The sequence below is a fragment of the Sphaeramia orbicularis genome, chromosome 11 (assembly GCF_902148855.1).
Source record: "Sphaeramia orbicularis chromosome 11, fSphaOr1.1, whole genome shotgun sequence".
Taxonomy (NCBI): domain Eukaryota; kingdom Metazoa; phylum Chordata; class Actinopteri; order Kurtiformes; family Apogonidae; genus Sphaeramia; species Sphaeramia orbicularis.
Genome location: NC_043967.1, coordinates 27,080,855 through 27,095,808, shown reverse-complemented (window position 1 = coordinate 27,095,808; position 14,954 = coordinate 27,080,855). Strand labels below are relative to the sequence as shown.

Below are 14,954 nucleotides of genomic sequence, written 5' to 3'. Positions count from 1 at the left end.
CTATTTTTCAGATAAAACACATTTTTATATCATTTTACATCATATTTAATACAAAAATCTGCATGTACTGTCTGCACGAAAATTACGCGCTGTTATTATTATTTTTTTATATATTTCTTTATTCTCTCACAGGTACATTTTGGGAATTGAACTAATTATGCAAGGCAGAGTGTTTCACAAAAATGACCGCTGTTACAAAATCATTCATGATTTATATGCATTTAAATGGGTAGGTTATGTATGTAACACCAGTGGACTCGATGGGTTACACATAAAACCTAGAATTAGACTCCTGATTCATGAAAAACCCGCATGTCTGGGTTACAAAAACCACTAGGATCCTCAAATTTAACACAGTGTCTTTATTTATAGCGGTATGTAAGACCATTTCAACCGATGTTTTCCAGATCAAATGCACTGACACCTAGGTAGCTTTTGATTTTGGTCCTGTTTTTGGCCCCAATATTTTATTAAAAATTCATTAATTTTGGGATGGCTCAGAGCAAGAGTCTATATATATATATATTTGCATTTATCTGAGGTCATCATTAGGTACATCCTGGGGGAAAATATGTCTAAATTTACCTTTTACTATTGGGTCTAAAAAGTTGGCAAAGTGACAGGCATCAAAATGTACCCAGTTTCATACAGGCACCCAAACACAGCTCCCCAAAACTGAAGGAAAAAGTGAGAAAAAGAATATATTGAAGGCAAAATAAGTAATAATCCTCATACTGTTAGCCTCATAGGACAACTGCCTAACTCATGTTTTTTTTCTGGACACAGCCAATGATGCTAAATGAAGCAGCAGTGTTAGGAGAATAAAGTTATGCAGATATCACAATTTAACCAAAAATATGACTTAGGCAATTTTGCTATAAGGCTAACGATATGCTCCACAATATTTTACTGGGAATGGAGACACTAAACACTTAAGTTTTAGTCTTTTGATGTAAATTTCATGAGATCAGTTTGCTTTAAGATTGTCATCTTTCTGATCAGTTTGTTTTAATAAGTTAAGTGATGAGTTATCCAAAGCAACTTTAGTCCTGAATCTGTCAAACGTGGCTGCAAACCAATCAGAAAAGCAAGAATGATATTTCTATAATATCGTCTCTGCATCACACATGCAACATAACCACTATTGTGACTGACAGATTTCGACTTCCTTTTTTTTTCCATCTTTATATGTAGTCTATAGTCCAAACTAATCACTTAATAACGCAAACAAACTTTTCATGGCAGTAGCAGCACTAACAACACCTGTGTTTTACAAGGTCAAAAACAGTCTAACAGCATAAAAGATGAAGATGTAAAAGCTTCAGTTTCAGGAACTTTGAGATGAAGGTTACAGAGTGGACTATATTCATATTTTTTAGACTTCTTTTAATCTGTTAAACCCTGGGCCATTTGTTTCTAGTTGGAATCATTTCAATGTAACACAAAACAACGGATTAACCGATAGCAGAAGATTCATATAAAACCAAGTAATGATCAGAAAACAGCAAAATTAAGACAACATTCATAATCATCTCTTCATAACGTGACCTTTAGTTTTTTCAGTGAGATTCAGTACAGAAATAATACTTGTACTGTTGGATCTGCTTAGTGTTAGCTTAACGATGCAAAGTTCATTGCATTAATTTGTTATTATGTGAAATGATTCATGACATATACTGGTCTAAGACTGTTAGCTTGTTTCGTTTTTTCAATATTTGCCCACTGAAGTGCTTGTTGTTTGAGTTGTGTTCTGTTTCCCAAAAATTGGTTTTGTTGAGCTTTTAGTTGACATTCCTCTGGTCTACGTGGAGGTACAGCATGTGCAAATTGCAACACAGAAAGAATTTCAACTGGGTTTAAGCTTAAGTTTAAGATTGGTTAAAAAGTGTGTTGCTACTGCCAAAAAAATCTCAAAATTTATGAAACAGTTGAATGGTTTAACACCTCAGTTTAAAGGTAGGGTAGGAGATCCTGGAAAAATGGTTCGAACAAGCTACATTTTGAAAATACACAATTCAAAAATCGCAAACCCCTTTCTTCAGACTTCCCCCCGAAGCCATGCCTCCAGAGTACCGGATTGTACTCGCAGAGGGGGGAGGGGGGAGGGACAAATGGCAGTTGAATTTGATAGACATATCACCATTCAATCATTTCGATGGGCCGGTTAAAATGATTGGATGGTGTTTTTCAGTCCTGTCCGTTCCACAGGTGACTAAGATTTTTTATTTTTGTGTTAGAGCATTTCATTAATTGGTTGCAATCAGGGTGTGAAGGGGATTTTAAGCAATATAGTAAAAAATGCTCCAGGAAAACATCTCCTACCCTACCTTTAATGTGGCATAAATTACAGTCTTTTCACACTTTCTGAAACTATTATTTAACATGTATAATGTTAAGAAATAACATTTTGAATACACTGGGTTTCTGCAGGTATCAGCAAATCTAATTTAATGCTTTTTCATACACTTTTTAATGTCACTAAACAAATGTAATGCAATGTCCAACTGCAGATACAGTTTATAAATAATACTGCCCTGTCGTGGCTCTGCTGGAGGCGGTCACTGTAGCGGCAGGTGTGGTGGTAGCAGCAGAAGTTGCGTTGCTCGTCACGGCATAGAAATTCGGCACAGTTAACTGTTGCCTGCCTTTAATCGCCAACTTGTGACTATCTGACAGCATGTGTGATTTCACCGCATTGACGCCCATTGTGCAAAGTTTGAAGATGTTTTTCCACACGCTGCAAAATGCATCTCTGGGTTAACCACCGACGGGCTTTAACCAGGTTCTGAATAGTTTCTCCTCCAACCACTTCTGCTAAAACTTGCATTTTTCCAACATTTGCCAATATTCCTTCCACTCTCTCGCCACAGCACGAGCACAATCACAGCACGTTGCATTCCAAGCATCCGGTGTTGTGACTTTGTGTATCGGTCATAAACAATAGCCAATTAAAGGGTTCCACCTGTCAATCATCACACTATACTTCCAATCAAAATTATTAAATGTTTATATAATCAAAATAAATCATGAATACCAGTGGTTGTTTTTCCATCCTCTGGACATCGAATTGAATGCTTTTTAATGGCTCACAGAAACCCTGATACAGTTTACAAGGTTTTAATCATTATTGTCAGTGACTTATGTAATGGTCTGTACTAGACAAAAGACACTGGTTTAATGACTTAACCACAAAATAAACAGAGAATAAACTTTACACTTACTTGGCAGTGAGTTACATAACATGTCTTATTCAGTTTTAACGCTGCATTAGAAGCTTTAAATGTGTTGAAAAATGAAGAAAATGTTAGTCAGCAAGGATGAGCACTTGTATGATTTCAGGGGACGAGTATTTCTGTTAGAACAGGGAAGTACAGTAACACACAAGAGGCAGATTCCAGCCGGTTTCATGCTCGGCCTACAGGGGAAAAGAGGAAGTGAATACATACCAGCCTTGAACAAGATGAGACTTGACCTGTTGGTGCATGTTCCCTCAGGGAAAATCATGATCTGGAATAAACAAATAGAGATTAAGATGATCCACACACAAGTAAATCCATCAGATTCATAAGTAAGTGGATATTATAATCAGCGTGCATGTTTGTTTATGTTTCATGTGTGTTTCATGTATATTACCTGAGGCCACTTCCCTCCAGTTTCAGCTCTACGCTTGATCTCCTCTACAGTTTTTCTTCTAGAGTCTTGGTCCGAGCGAGACACAAACACTGGCCTGATGTAGGTGATCAGAGCTGATGAGACAAGAGAAGAAGAGGGGGATTTGCAAGTAAGTCAGAGAGAAAAGAAAAATGAAAACTGAGTTTAGTCTTTTTCACTTCAATTTAGGGTAAAACTTAATGATTATTTATCGTTTTTTTGGGGGTGGGGGGGTGGGGGGGGGTCTTTATGGGTTAAAATAAAAATACTGGTCATTAGGTAACATTTTTCACATGTACGTTTTCTTTAATTTCCTGAGACCTAGCTGTTAGTTGAGCTGTGAAAATTAAAAATGTATCTGAAAACATTTTTTGCATCACACTATTCTCACTTAATTTTTTCATGTAAAAAAAATAAGCAGCATCTTGTGCATTCCGTGGTCTCAGGAGGTTAAAAATATATTTTTTCGGATGACTTTTTATGTTCTCCTCAAAAAAATAATTAATAACAATTTCACAACTAAGCACTGATTTAACAGTGACTTCTATTTAATAAACACAAAAATAAAACAAAAAAGATTTATTCCCAGCATTCAAAACATATGAATAAATTGTGTCTAGTGTTTTACCCCACAAGTTTTCAAATTTTGTGGGAAAATCATGAAAAATTTGCCAATTAATTTTACAAAATGTTATGATCTCTAACATAAATCAGGAAAATGTTCATAAATGAGTTTCATTTGGAAAGAAAAGCTCATATTTGTAACAAAATCCTAAATTTTTTTTATCATTTTAGCCCAGATTATAAATATATACATCTGCAATGAACACTTTTCAAACCAGGACCAAAAAATTAAGACAATTAAAGAATTAGAGAAGACAATTAAAGAATTTTTGTTTGTTTTAATAAATAATTCAAGTCTATGATTTTGATTTCAGCAACAAATTACATGCAATTTCGTCTATCTTTTATTTAATGGAATATATAAATTTACTGTATGTTCAGTAGAAGCTTCAACTGGATGCTGTAGAAAACAGCCAGTTGGTGAAACTAAAAATGCATATACAGTAGAATACTAATGATGACATTTATCTATGAGGGCCAAAAAGACATAAATTAAAAAAATAACAAAAAAAAAACAGAACTTAAGTATTTTGAGTAGAGCTGTAGAATTTAGCAAGGTCCCATGAAGTCCACAAGAAATATTCCAGGATTCTTTTTAATGACAATAACTGAGAAACATTTGGAATTCTGTGTTAATTAACATGGAATGACACTTTCAACCCTTCTTCATCCTACTTATACTTGGAGTTTGAATTTCGACAAATTTCATCTCGAATTACCAGGTAGAGCAGTGGTGATGCGAATGTTCATTACTCACTTCCCCAAACAGGAATGTCTCTGCTCTCCAGTTTCCCCACGATGGAGCACATCGTCAGCGAGACAGGGATCGCATCAAAGTAGGAGGAGTGAGGTGCTACAGTGAGGATGGGTGCTTCAGAGGGTGCTGCCATCTGCCCTTTGACCTTAATCCAATGGAAACCTCCACAAAACCACATGGTACGCATGATCACTCGAAGACATACGTCTGTAAACCTGATACAGAAAGACAGAGACGTGTCACTGTGACCAAACCAGATCTGTGTTAGCAACAAAACTTGAATCTTCAGTCATTTTGCCTGTGTTTAAAATCCACAGGCTTCAACACTATTCAGTACAACACTATTGAAGGTTCAAGAGTCAGACTTGTACATGCTTCTGTGGCTACATGAAGGGTCTGTGGTGCTCTGAGTCATTCTTTTGTTAATGTTCTGAACTCCATTTCTAAGATAAAGGTAGCTGGTGCAAACTGGTGCTGCTGCACGGAAGAGGCACTGAAGGACACAAGGGTGAGTAGAAGGATTCCTTGTAGAAAAAAAAACATCCAAGGCCTACATGGAATAGGCTGCACAACAAAAACAGTTGTAATTAAGGAAGGGAATCGAGAACCGGTTCTTTTTGAGAACTGGTTCTCAGTAGCTCAATTTCTTGAAATCATTTGCCTGCCTGCTTAACGATTCTGCTTATCGATTCTGCCTTCATTGCGCATGCGTGATGATGTCACAGGTACGCAGCATTGTTTTGGTTTAGAATATAGCCAACATGGCATCGAGGCCGAAATGCTCCAAAGTATGGCTAAAAGATGACCCCGGGGCCACCATGAGACATGAAGGAATTAGTAAAGTGTCTTAAATTTCCCTTTCACTTTGTACGGTTGTATGATGTGACACCCCCCCCCCCCATGTGCTTACTGTATATTATATTTTCTGTGCAGAGATGGAAATATAAAAAACATTTAATGCAAACAAACCTGTTTGTACTCTTTATTCCTTCAGCCAATGAGAATCAATAAGAGAATCGATAAGGAACTGGATCGATAAGCAAAATCAATACTGGGATCGGAATCGTTAAATTCTTATCAATTCCCATCCCTAGTTGTAATAGTAATAGATGTGTGGTAGTAACTTAGAAATGAAGTTCCTGTCAGTTAATGCCAACAAAACCTTCCCTCAGGCATAGGAACATGCACAAATCATACATGTTGAACCTATAATCGACATTCTTAATACTCATATACTGACCATTCTACTGTCTGAGGCTCTTCAGTGTCATTAAATGTACATTTATTGCAGGTTGATGTAACTCCAGAAAATATACTGGACATGCAGCAGATCCAAACGATCCAAACTAACTTACTCTTTTCTGGTTATTGCATTGGCTCTGAGAGGATGCTGCACTTTAACACTTTCCTACATAAGTATTCAACACACACACCTTCTCCACCATGACTGTGGTTCAACGACAAAGTCTGAGCGTCCCAGTGCACCTACGAAGGCGAAAGGCCAAGCCAGCAGCAGGAAGAAGGCCACCAGCAGCAGCCGCACTGGAAATACTGTAAGAGACATCAGTCCAATCTGGAAACAGAGGCAGAGAGAGGAGAGGTCACATTGTTGGCATTCCAGTGCACTACCCAAACATATTATTGACTCCACCATTGATTCACATTCCTTTGGCTTTTTTAGCCAACTGTCAAACAATAACTTCAAGTCTAAACATAGCATTGCATGGTAAAACTTTTGTCTACACTTTCTTTAAACACTGTGCCAGCACTTGAGAAAGGTAAGGTCAAAGCCATTATGACTCTGAATGGAAACAACAAGTCAAACCAATCCCAATTATCTTGGCTTTAGTTTGTAATGACATTGGCTTTGCAAAAAGAGCCAGAGAGCAAATGGTTTTGGACGGTCTATGGCATGTCCCAGCCAAGCCCTGGCATTTCAGATGGTTAAATCCCCTAAAGAAAAATGGCACAAAGAACTAGTCATGACTGACTTATTGCACAATCTGAACATTTGTTAAAACTTGCCATTTTAAAGTTTATTCCAGTAGATTATCCAGACTAGTTTAAGCACAGTTCCCAACTCACTCCATGACACACACCAACATCCGCTGACTAAGAGTCAACACCATGTAGACTCACTGGAGCGCTTAAGCAAAAACTTGGATAACAGTGGGCTGGGTGGCAAAAATACAGTCGCTGAAAAAATTATTAGAACATCAAAAGTCATCAAAAACAATGGTTATGCAATCATGTACTAACTCCTGTGTGTATCATGTGACAGAAAAGAAAACATGGAATCCCTAAAAGCACTGTTTTTGTCAGTACAGTGCCATAGCTATTGATGTAAGAACTTAAGGGATTTTGGTTATTATCAAGAAAACCATGGAAAATGGCTAGATATCAGCTCTGAAATTAACTCTTATGAGCCATTTTTATTGTTATCATTATATTTGTCCAAACAAATGTACCTTCAGTTGTACCAGGCATTAATAATTTAGGCATCTAATAATTTTTTCTACAACTGTATATATAGAGGCCCGTGTAAAGGTCTAAGGCCACCTCTACGCGTGTTGATTTTCCAGGGTTGAAATGAGCAGACATATTTTTCTCTTTCCCTTTTCTTAAGATACAACAAGAAAATATAGGAAATATGTGCACAGCCTTAAAAAGACACATAAAACTAAACTGCATTGGCTCTAAAGGTTAAGGTCACTGTTCAGTGTGACCCCTGACCCCATGACAAGAAGCAGCACAAACAGTTAGAAACATCTGACGTGTTGAATGAAACCAGGTATAAACATCAGAAAATTCCTGCAATAAATCTCATATTGTCTGAACAAAAGGGTAAAAGACATGTCAAGTGCAAAGGAAAGTCACACTAAATACTCTCCTTTCGTTTTTTTTCTTTCCCCCTGAAACGTTTGTTTTTCCTGCTGTTCATACGTCACATATACAGATTGGATCTTAAAACAGAGACTGAGAAATACATATATGGTTATTAGAACTTTGCTAAACCAACAAACTTAATGTTGGCTGAGGACTTTTACATAGTACTGTATATCAATATGTTTTGTCTGAATGATAATACACTGTATGATAGAGTAGCTCCCAAAAAGGGAGTACAACCTATGGCCAAAAATGTAATGTAACAGATTATTTATGATTTTAATCGATCAATATCTGGCTACATGGATTGAAGATAAAACATTATTCAAAAACACTCATCCTTAACTACAACTACATGTTATATACTGTAATATTAATATATCACAACAAGTAAATAGGCTGCATTTGAGAGCTTTGATTTTTTTTTAATGTACAGGCGTTCTTCACAATTTTTAGACATCAAAAGCTGGATTCATTCAATTAGCCCCATGTTGCACCACTGAAATCATTTTACTGTAACTTTCATGCGCCTTAAATATAATTTACAGGCTACATTCTCTGATTTATTTGCACAGTCTTTGCCACACTGCAGTGCAGAATGCACCGCTAGTCTTGGATTGGGTTCACATCAGGCAACATGCCAGTCTCCTTTAGAAAGTACATGGACGTCTTAGAGCGATGCTGTGGGTCACAGTGGTGTTGGAATGCAGCTTTCATACATAGGCTTGTTTTTCTAAATATTACAGTCATATACAGTCATACAGTCACACAACACAGCCCATAGCTCTGTCACTACAGTACTGACACACTTTTCTTGCTACTCTTCATCAGGCCATCACCATAGATACTGAACCCCATCAGATCCAAACAAGTTGATCTTTGTTTGATCTTTTTTTGGAGGTGCAGTAGCATATTGAGTATGTTCAGACAGGAAAGAACAAACAACTATCTTTGAATTGAACACAGGGATAGTCACAGTCATACTTGAATCACACTGGTCAGAATCCCCTCAAGAATTCCATATTTACAAATCCAATGCATATTAATGTTAGATAAGATGTGTTTAAGGACTTTAGAGGACTTTTGTCTTATTATCAGGAAAAAATGCTTTTGCATAACACCACTGAGATATTATTGAATAAATCTGAAGGTAGGAAATGAGATAAGAATTGGAATCCGGCACTTTTTGCAAACAGAGGCTGAAACCTGGACAAGTTCAGTCTCTGGTCAGACAGTATCTTCAGAGAAATAAAGTTTACTGAAGCCGGTGTCCCAGAGTAGAGATAAGTCATCTGACTGACCTGTCATGCCTTTTCTCTTACTGTGTAATGAGAGACATGTTGTGTGTGTCTGTCTGTGCTAACAGGGTCACAAAGTCACGGCCTTCGGTGTAAATTCAGACTGTGTGACATTTTAAGCCTCCTCCTCCTCCTCCTCCTCCTCCTCCTCCTCCTCCTCCTCCTCCTCCTCCTCCTCCTCCTCCTCCTCCTCCTCCTCCTCCTCCTCCTCCTCCTCCTCATCCTCATCCCACACTTTCATCCAACTCCCTCATTCCTCTCATCAACCTCCCGGCCTGCTTCACAGTAATCTCCAGTCCCGAGGGAGTTTCTCTCTATCCATCCATCCGTCCGTCCGTCCATCCATCCATCTCTCACTCTGTACATATATTTGCTTGGCTGCACCCTCCTTCATCATGGTGCCCTGCCTTCAACTGTTTCCCCCTGCCTTTACATTGATGTGCTTTTTGCCACCCCTCTTGGGAATATTACCACCCCTCCCCTTCCAGTCCCATCTTTCCTTTCTTTGCTGCGTGGTTCTCTGTGTCAGGGAGCCCAGGTGCACACTGCAGGCCAGTATTAATAAATAAACAGTAATGGGAGTGATTTATGATGCTCTAACGCCTCTCCATGCTTCCCCACCCCCTCACGCCTGACGCACAGTGCACTCATCATCAGACCTTAACGAATCCATCGGGGACAATCCTCTGACATTTTCTCAGGAGGTGGCATGAGAATGAATTAGGGCGGGGTAGAAGGGAGTCATTTTTGGTGTTTTATGGGCTAGAAGCCCATCTATTATTGACACCTTTAAATTTACTGTAAAGGTACACTTGGGTCACTTCCAATAGAAATTAGCATTCCCACATCATTCTAAAGGGGTTTAAAACTCCTATTTATTAGCATTTGAGCTGTACTTGCATACAGAAACAGGATGATGATCATCTCTCCATCCATTTTCTGGGCTGCTCAGTCCACCAGAGGGTCATGGGGGTGCTGAAGTCTATCCCGGCTATCAACAGGCAAAGGTGGGGTAAACCCTGGGCACATCACCAGTTCATCACAGAGCTGACGTATACAAACAAACATGATTCACTTTCTTATTCACACTTATGTATGATTTTAGTTGATCAATTAACCTATTAATGTGCATGTTTTTGGATGGAGGGACCCAGAGAGAGCCCACACAGAAACGTCTATGCTGACTGGCAGTGGAATCAAACCAGGACTTCTTGCTATGAAGCGACAGTACTAAAAACATAATGATTCAAAAGGTAATATGTGAAGTTTGTGTTGAAGTCTCCTTTGCACTGAGAGCTGGTTGTATGTTAACATTAGGTAAGTCCATTTCCTATGAGCCTATAATTGTCTCACTTGTTTACATCCATGATAACAGCCTTACACTGGTTTCTATGTACGAGACTCAAGTTGGTTTTTGCAAGAAAGTCCTAATTATTACCTCCGCCAGGAGGTATTGTGATCACTTTGCTTTGTGTGTTTGCGTCCGTGCGTGTTTGTTTGTTTGTTCGTTTGTTAGCAAGATAACTCAAAAAGTTATGGGCGGATTTTCATGAAATTTTCAGGAAATGCTGATACTGGTACAATGAAGAAATGATTACATTTTGGTGGGGGGGTGGGCAGATCTGTCTTGGCGGAGGTCTGCGCTCTCTGAGTGCTTTTCTTGTTCTTTAAGTTTTTCAACAGCAGCAACTGTGTGCAATACTACCTGCTATTAGCTTAGAAACTGAGTTGGCTAATGTTCATAGATGAGTGAAACACATAGACTGTATATACTTATGGACAAACGATGATGCTACCACTGGTTGATTAACAAACGTTTTGACGCCAGTAGTTCACAGTTTGGCTGTCAACGTGTAGGGTTTTTGGAGTCAGAAGTGACCATATTTGGAAGAAAAGGGGTAGAACTATGTGAACATTCTGTGATCAGCAATGAGTTAAACACTAGCTTACTGACTCTGTAAAACCATGAACTTAATCAAGCAACGGGTAACAAAGTCATTATATAACCCTGTGAGTAGATCTTAGCCCAAGAACTTATTGACAAGAATTTTTTTTTTTTTTACATTTTTTAGAAAAACATTTTAACACACATTTCAGAAAAAAATAAATAAAAAAATGCTGTGCACTCTTAGAATAAAGTAAAAATTACAAAAATGTACATTCTTACATCCCACACAGTTAATGTAGATGTTTGTCTGATGATTAGTTACAATAGACAGAAACAAAATGTACCTAATTAATGAATATTTCTAACCAGAGCCAAGAATCATAAAAACAAAACAACGGTTTGTGATACTTATGGTGTAATAATGTGCTACGACTGGTGAGTTGTAATGGCAAGTCAAGCATTAAATTCATCGTATTTTCTCTTCTAACTTTGTGCGTAGTTCTAGTCTGAAGTCTAGATGTCTGAAAGATTAATGACTTTAGCACCAAGTGAATGTTTGCTATTCAAACTGACTAGCAGCAAATGTCTTTTGACCTGAGGCGTAGATTCACTGACTTCTGAGAGCTAAAATATTTAGGCGACTAGCGGAAGCCACCGTGGACCCACTGACACACACACCCTCTGTTTAGTGTGTGAGTGCGGCAGTGTAAAAACTGGCAGAGACCAGAGCCAGCCTAGATGTTCTAGATGTTTAACCCCTTTGTTGATTGTGTTACATAAATTTACCTGGGTCCAAACAGTAGATTCATATTTAGCAGACAGGTAGGAAACTGCTACTGGCCTCTCATTTTGCTTTAGGTGGATGACAAACAGGTATTTTCTAAAATGTCCTATATCCCTTTAAGGGGTGGAGTATCCAACTTGTCCTACAACTCAGTGTGTCTGCTTTCAATACACACACACACACACACTGCACACGTCTGTCAATCTAATGCAAACACTGCCATACAGATCCATGCCATGCAAAGGCCAACATCTGACACCTATAAACACACAATCACCTTGTTCAACTTAAAGTGAAACTCCTGACTGCACCAACATAACGTTGAAAAATAATATATAATGTAACAAGTGGTGCCAGGCACAACAAAACCCGCCCCTCGTACATATTTCAAATATAAGTAAATGAGAAGATTTTAAAAATTCATAAAAAATCTGAACTTTGACCTACTGTTCCCAAAATGTAATGAGATCCATTCTGGGTTGCTGGCAATCTATAAACCCAATTTGGTATGAATTCACCAGATAGTTTTGCTGTTACAGAAATGTGAAATTTCGCTCATTATAAGTAAATGGGGAAAAAAAAAGATTTTAGAAATTCATAAAAAATTTTAACTTTGACCAACTTTTCCCAAAATGTAATGAGCTCTATTCTGCGTCACTGGCAATCTATAAACCCAATCTGGAATAAATTCATCCAACAGTTTCGCTGCTAGAGTGTTAACAAACAAACAAACAAACTGAACCAAATATAATGCCCCTTGCCTCCCCTTCGGGTGGCGGGGTAATAAACAGACAAGACATAAGGTGCACAGAAATAAACGGCAGAGTTCTACAACACAACAGCATAGGCAAAGGGCAAATCAAGGATCTCCCACAGAGGAGGACTTGTTCTCAGATGTCATCCGTTTTACTTGGTCTGAAAGTAGGTTAAGAAAAAAACCTCCTAAATTAAATAATTTCTAAAGGACTCACTAAGAGAATTTTCTAGACCCAGTAAACATATAGTTGTGTAATGTTGTGTATTTTGTTTCCCTCGTGGTGTTTGCTGGGTTAATTAATTAAGATATGCAACCTGTTTTTATCTACACCAATGCACAATAACCTTAACCCATAATGATGCAATCCTTAATTTTGTTGATGTTGTCTTTGCCCAGATGCCAAAGAAAGAACTCATTAAATGTGTGTATTATAGCAGATGTAGTTAGATATCCAATTAGCTGGTACAGCACTATCCTGATTTTGGGCAGATCGTTTCATATTAATAACAGATAATGCATAATCATTGTTACTCTTTCCATCAACATTTTTACAAACTCTGAATGATTCACATTTATGACCTCATGGTTGCTCAAAATGGCAACAGTCACTTAAAGGTTACTGTCCAGTTGATGTGGACCTGGGTAAACAGAATTTACTTTTCCATAGCCCTGCAACATAATCCTGACCTACACTGTAAAATGTGGCCCAGCACGCTCTTAACTACACTGACACCCCATAGTGAGGACTAATTGCTCTGGGTAATTGTTTTCAATTAACAGAGAGCACTGTGGTCTAAAATGCACCTGGAGACCCAGGAAACACTCAGCATGTCTTTGGTTGTCATGTTGATGATGTTCAGATTTAGTCTGTGTGTCAGCCTGGGAGTAAAGCAAAGTGGAGGGGAAATCCACCAGGTCAAAGCTAAAGGTAAACTAATCTGCTAAAATGACAATAAGACACACTAAGGGCTCGTAGGTGACACAGATTCCTATTGTCTGAATCTTGCAGCTCTATTACGTGTCACGGGTACAGTATTTAGTCTGGTCGGATGTGGACTTGGTAGCCTTGTGTATATGATGGTCAGTGGTCGGTAATGTGTGACTCAGCTGGAATGAGCTCCACTGTCTGTCCGTCTGTTTCATTTGCTGACGTAGCTGCTCTACAGTCAGTACATCTGATCATGTTTACTGGAAGTTAGAAACAGATATTTTCCAGGAAGGCGGGGTGGCGGGTTCAGGAATGTGCATATGCATCCAGCAGAGCTTGCCTTCTCGCTATTACAATCTATAGATACTGCCTGTCAAACGCAAACACGCATGTCATGCTGGTATATAAACGAGATCTTAGAAATGCTCCTGTTCCGACAGAGCTCGTGTTTGATTACATGTGACTCCACACACGTGTCAGAAGTGGAAGACCACACCTCTACACCACATCAGAGGCATGCAGGGGGAGGTGTGAACAAAAATATAGACAAACACATGCTCTAACGTCCAGTTACTGGTCTGCTGCTGTCATCTGGCACAGGCACACAACTGTTTACAATCTGCAACAAACTCCAGTGGAAAAACTGACGAAGACATTGGCCCGTAAAAAAATCCTCCAGGAGTCAGCTAGCGAAGTAGTACCTGCCTGGCTATCTAAATGCTTACAGAAGGAAAAGCTAGAGAGTGCATTTTGCTGCTGTAAAAGTAAGAAAACCAGATGGCCTGTGTTGCTTCAGCAGAAAAGTATTATTGGGAGCCAACTGTGCCAACATGAAGGCTCATTTCCTTTGTATGTCTGTGCATAACAGCAGGCACCTTTGGGCCCTTGGGATATGGGGAAAAGACTAAACAGATAAAGACAGGAGGGAACGCGTTTCCTTTTTTCTTACGACAACACATTTCATACATTTTATCCCAGTCTAACTTGGTTCTGGGTGTTTCTACAGAGAAAACACTCCAACTGGGTGTGTATGTTTTAATGTGTATATCTAGAAAAAGCTGCAGGGATTTTTGTATGCTAACTCACAAGTTAATGTCGCCCTGCAGCCCTTCGTAAAAAGCTACATAGATTATTGGAGGAAATAAACTCAATAGCAAAATTAGTTTATATTTTTTAAGCTAGCAAGTGAAAACTCAAGCATTAGCGTTATTTATTATAAACATCACTGGTATACATCACCACCAATAAGCTTCCAACTTGCCATTAGATTTAACACTTAGTGGTTTTTAAGACTCATTTCAGTCTAAAACTAGATGAAGCGACTTTGCTCAGTTTGTCGGATTGCATTAGGTGGGTGTTCAGAATATCATGCAGCTGACAC

General features: G+C 38.5%; 1 protein-coding gene and 1 long non-coding RNA gene across 2 annotated transcripts in view; both read right to left on the bottom strand.

Annotated features, from left to right (window-relative positions):
• Positions 1-14,954, bottom strand: part of LOC115428416 (uncharacterized) — a 590,809-nt gene that overhangs the window by 276,714 nt on the left and 299,141 nt on the right. The window lies entirely within an intron of this gene.
• lpcat1 (lysophosphatidylcholine acyltransferase 1) overlaps positions 1-14,954 on the bottom strand; it is a 39,600-nt gene that overhangs the window by 19,340 nt on the left and 5,306 nt on the right. Inside the window, exons 2-5 of the mRNA XM_030147443.1 lie at positions 6,466-6,605; positions 5,033-5,247; positions 3,634-3,746; positions 3,447-3,507 (exon numbers count right to left, since the gene is read on the bottom strand). Coding sequence (XP_030003303.1) covers positions 3,447-3,507; positions 3,634-3,746; positions 5,033-5,247; positions 6,466-6,605 — 529 coding nt within the window. The remainder of the gene's footprint in view (positions 1-3,446; positions 3,508-3,633; positions 3,747-5,032; positions 5,248-6,465; positions 6,606-14,954) is intronic.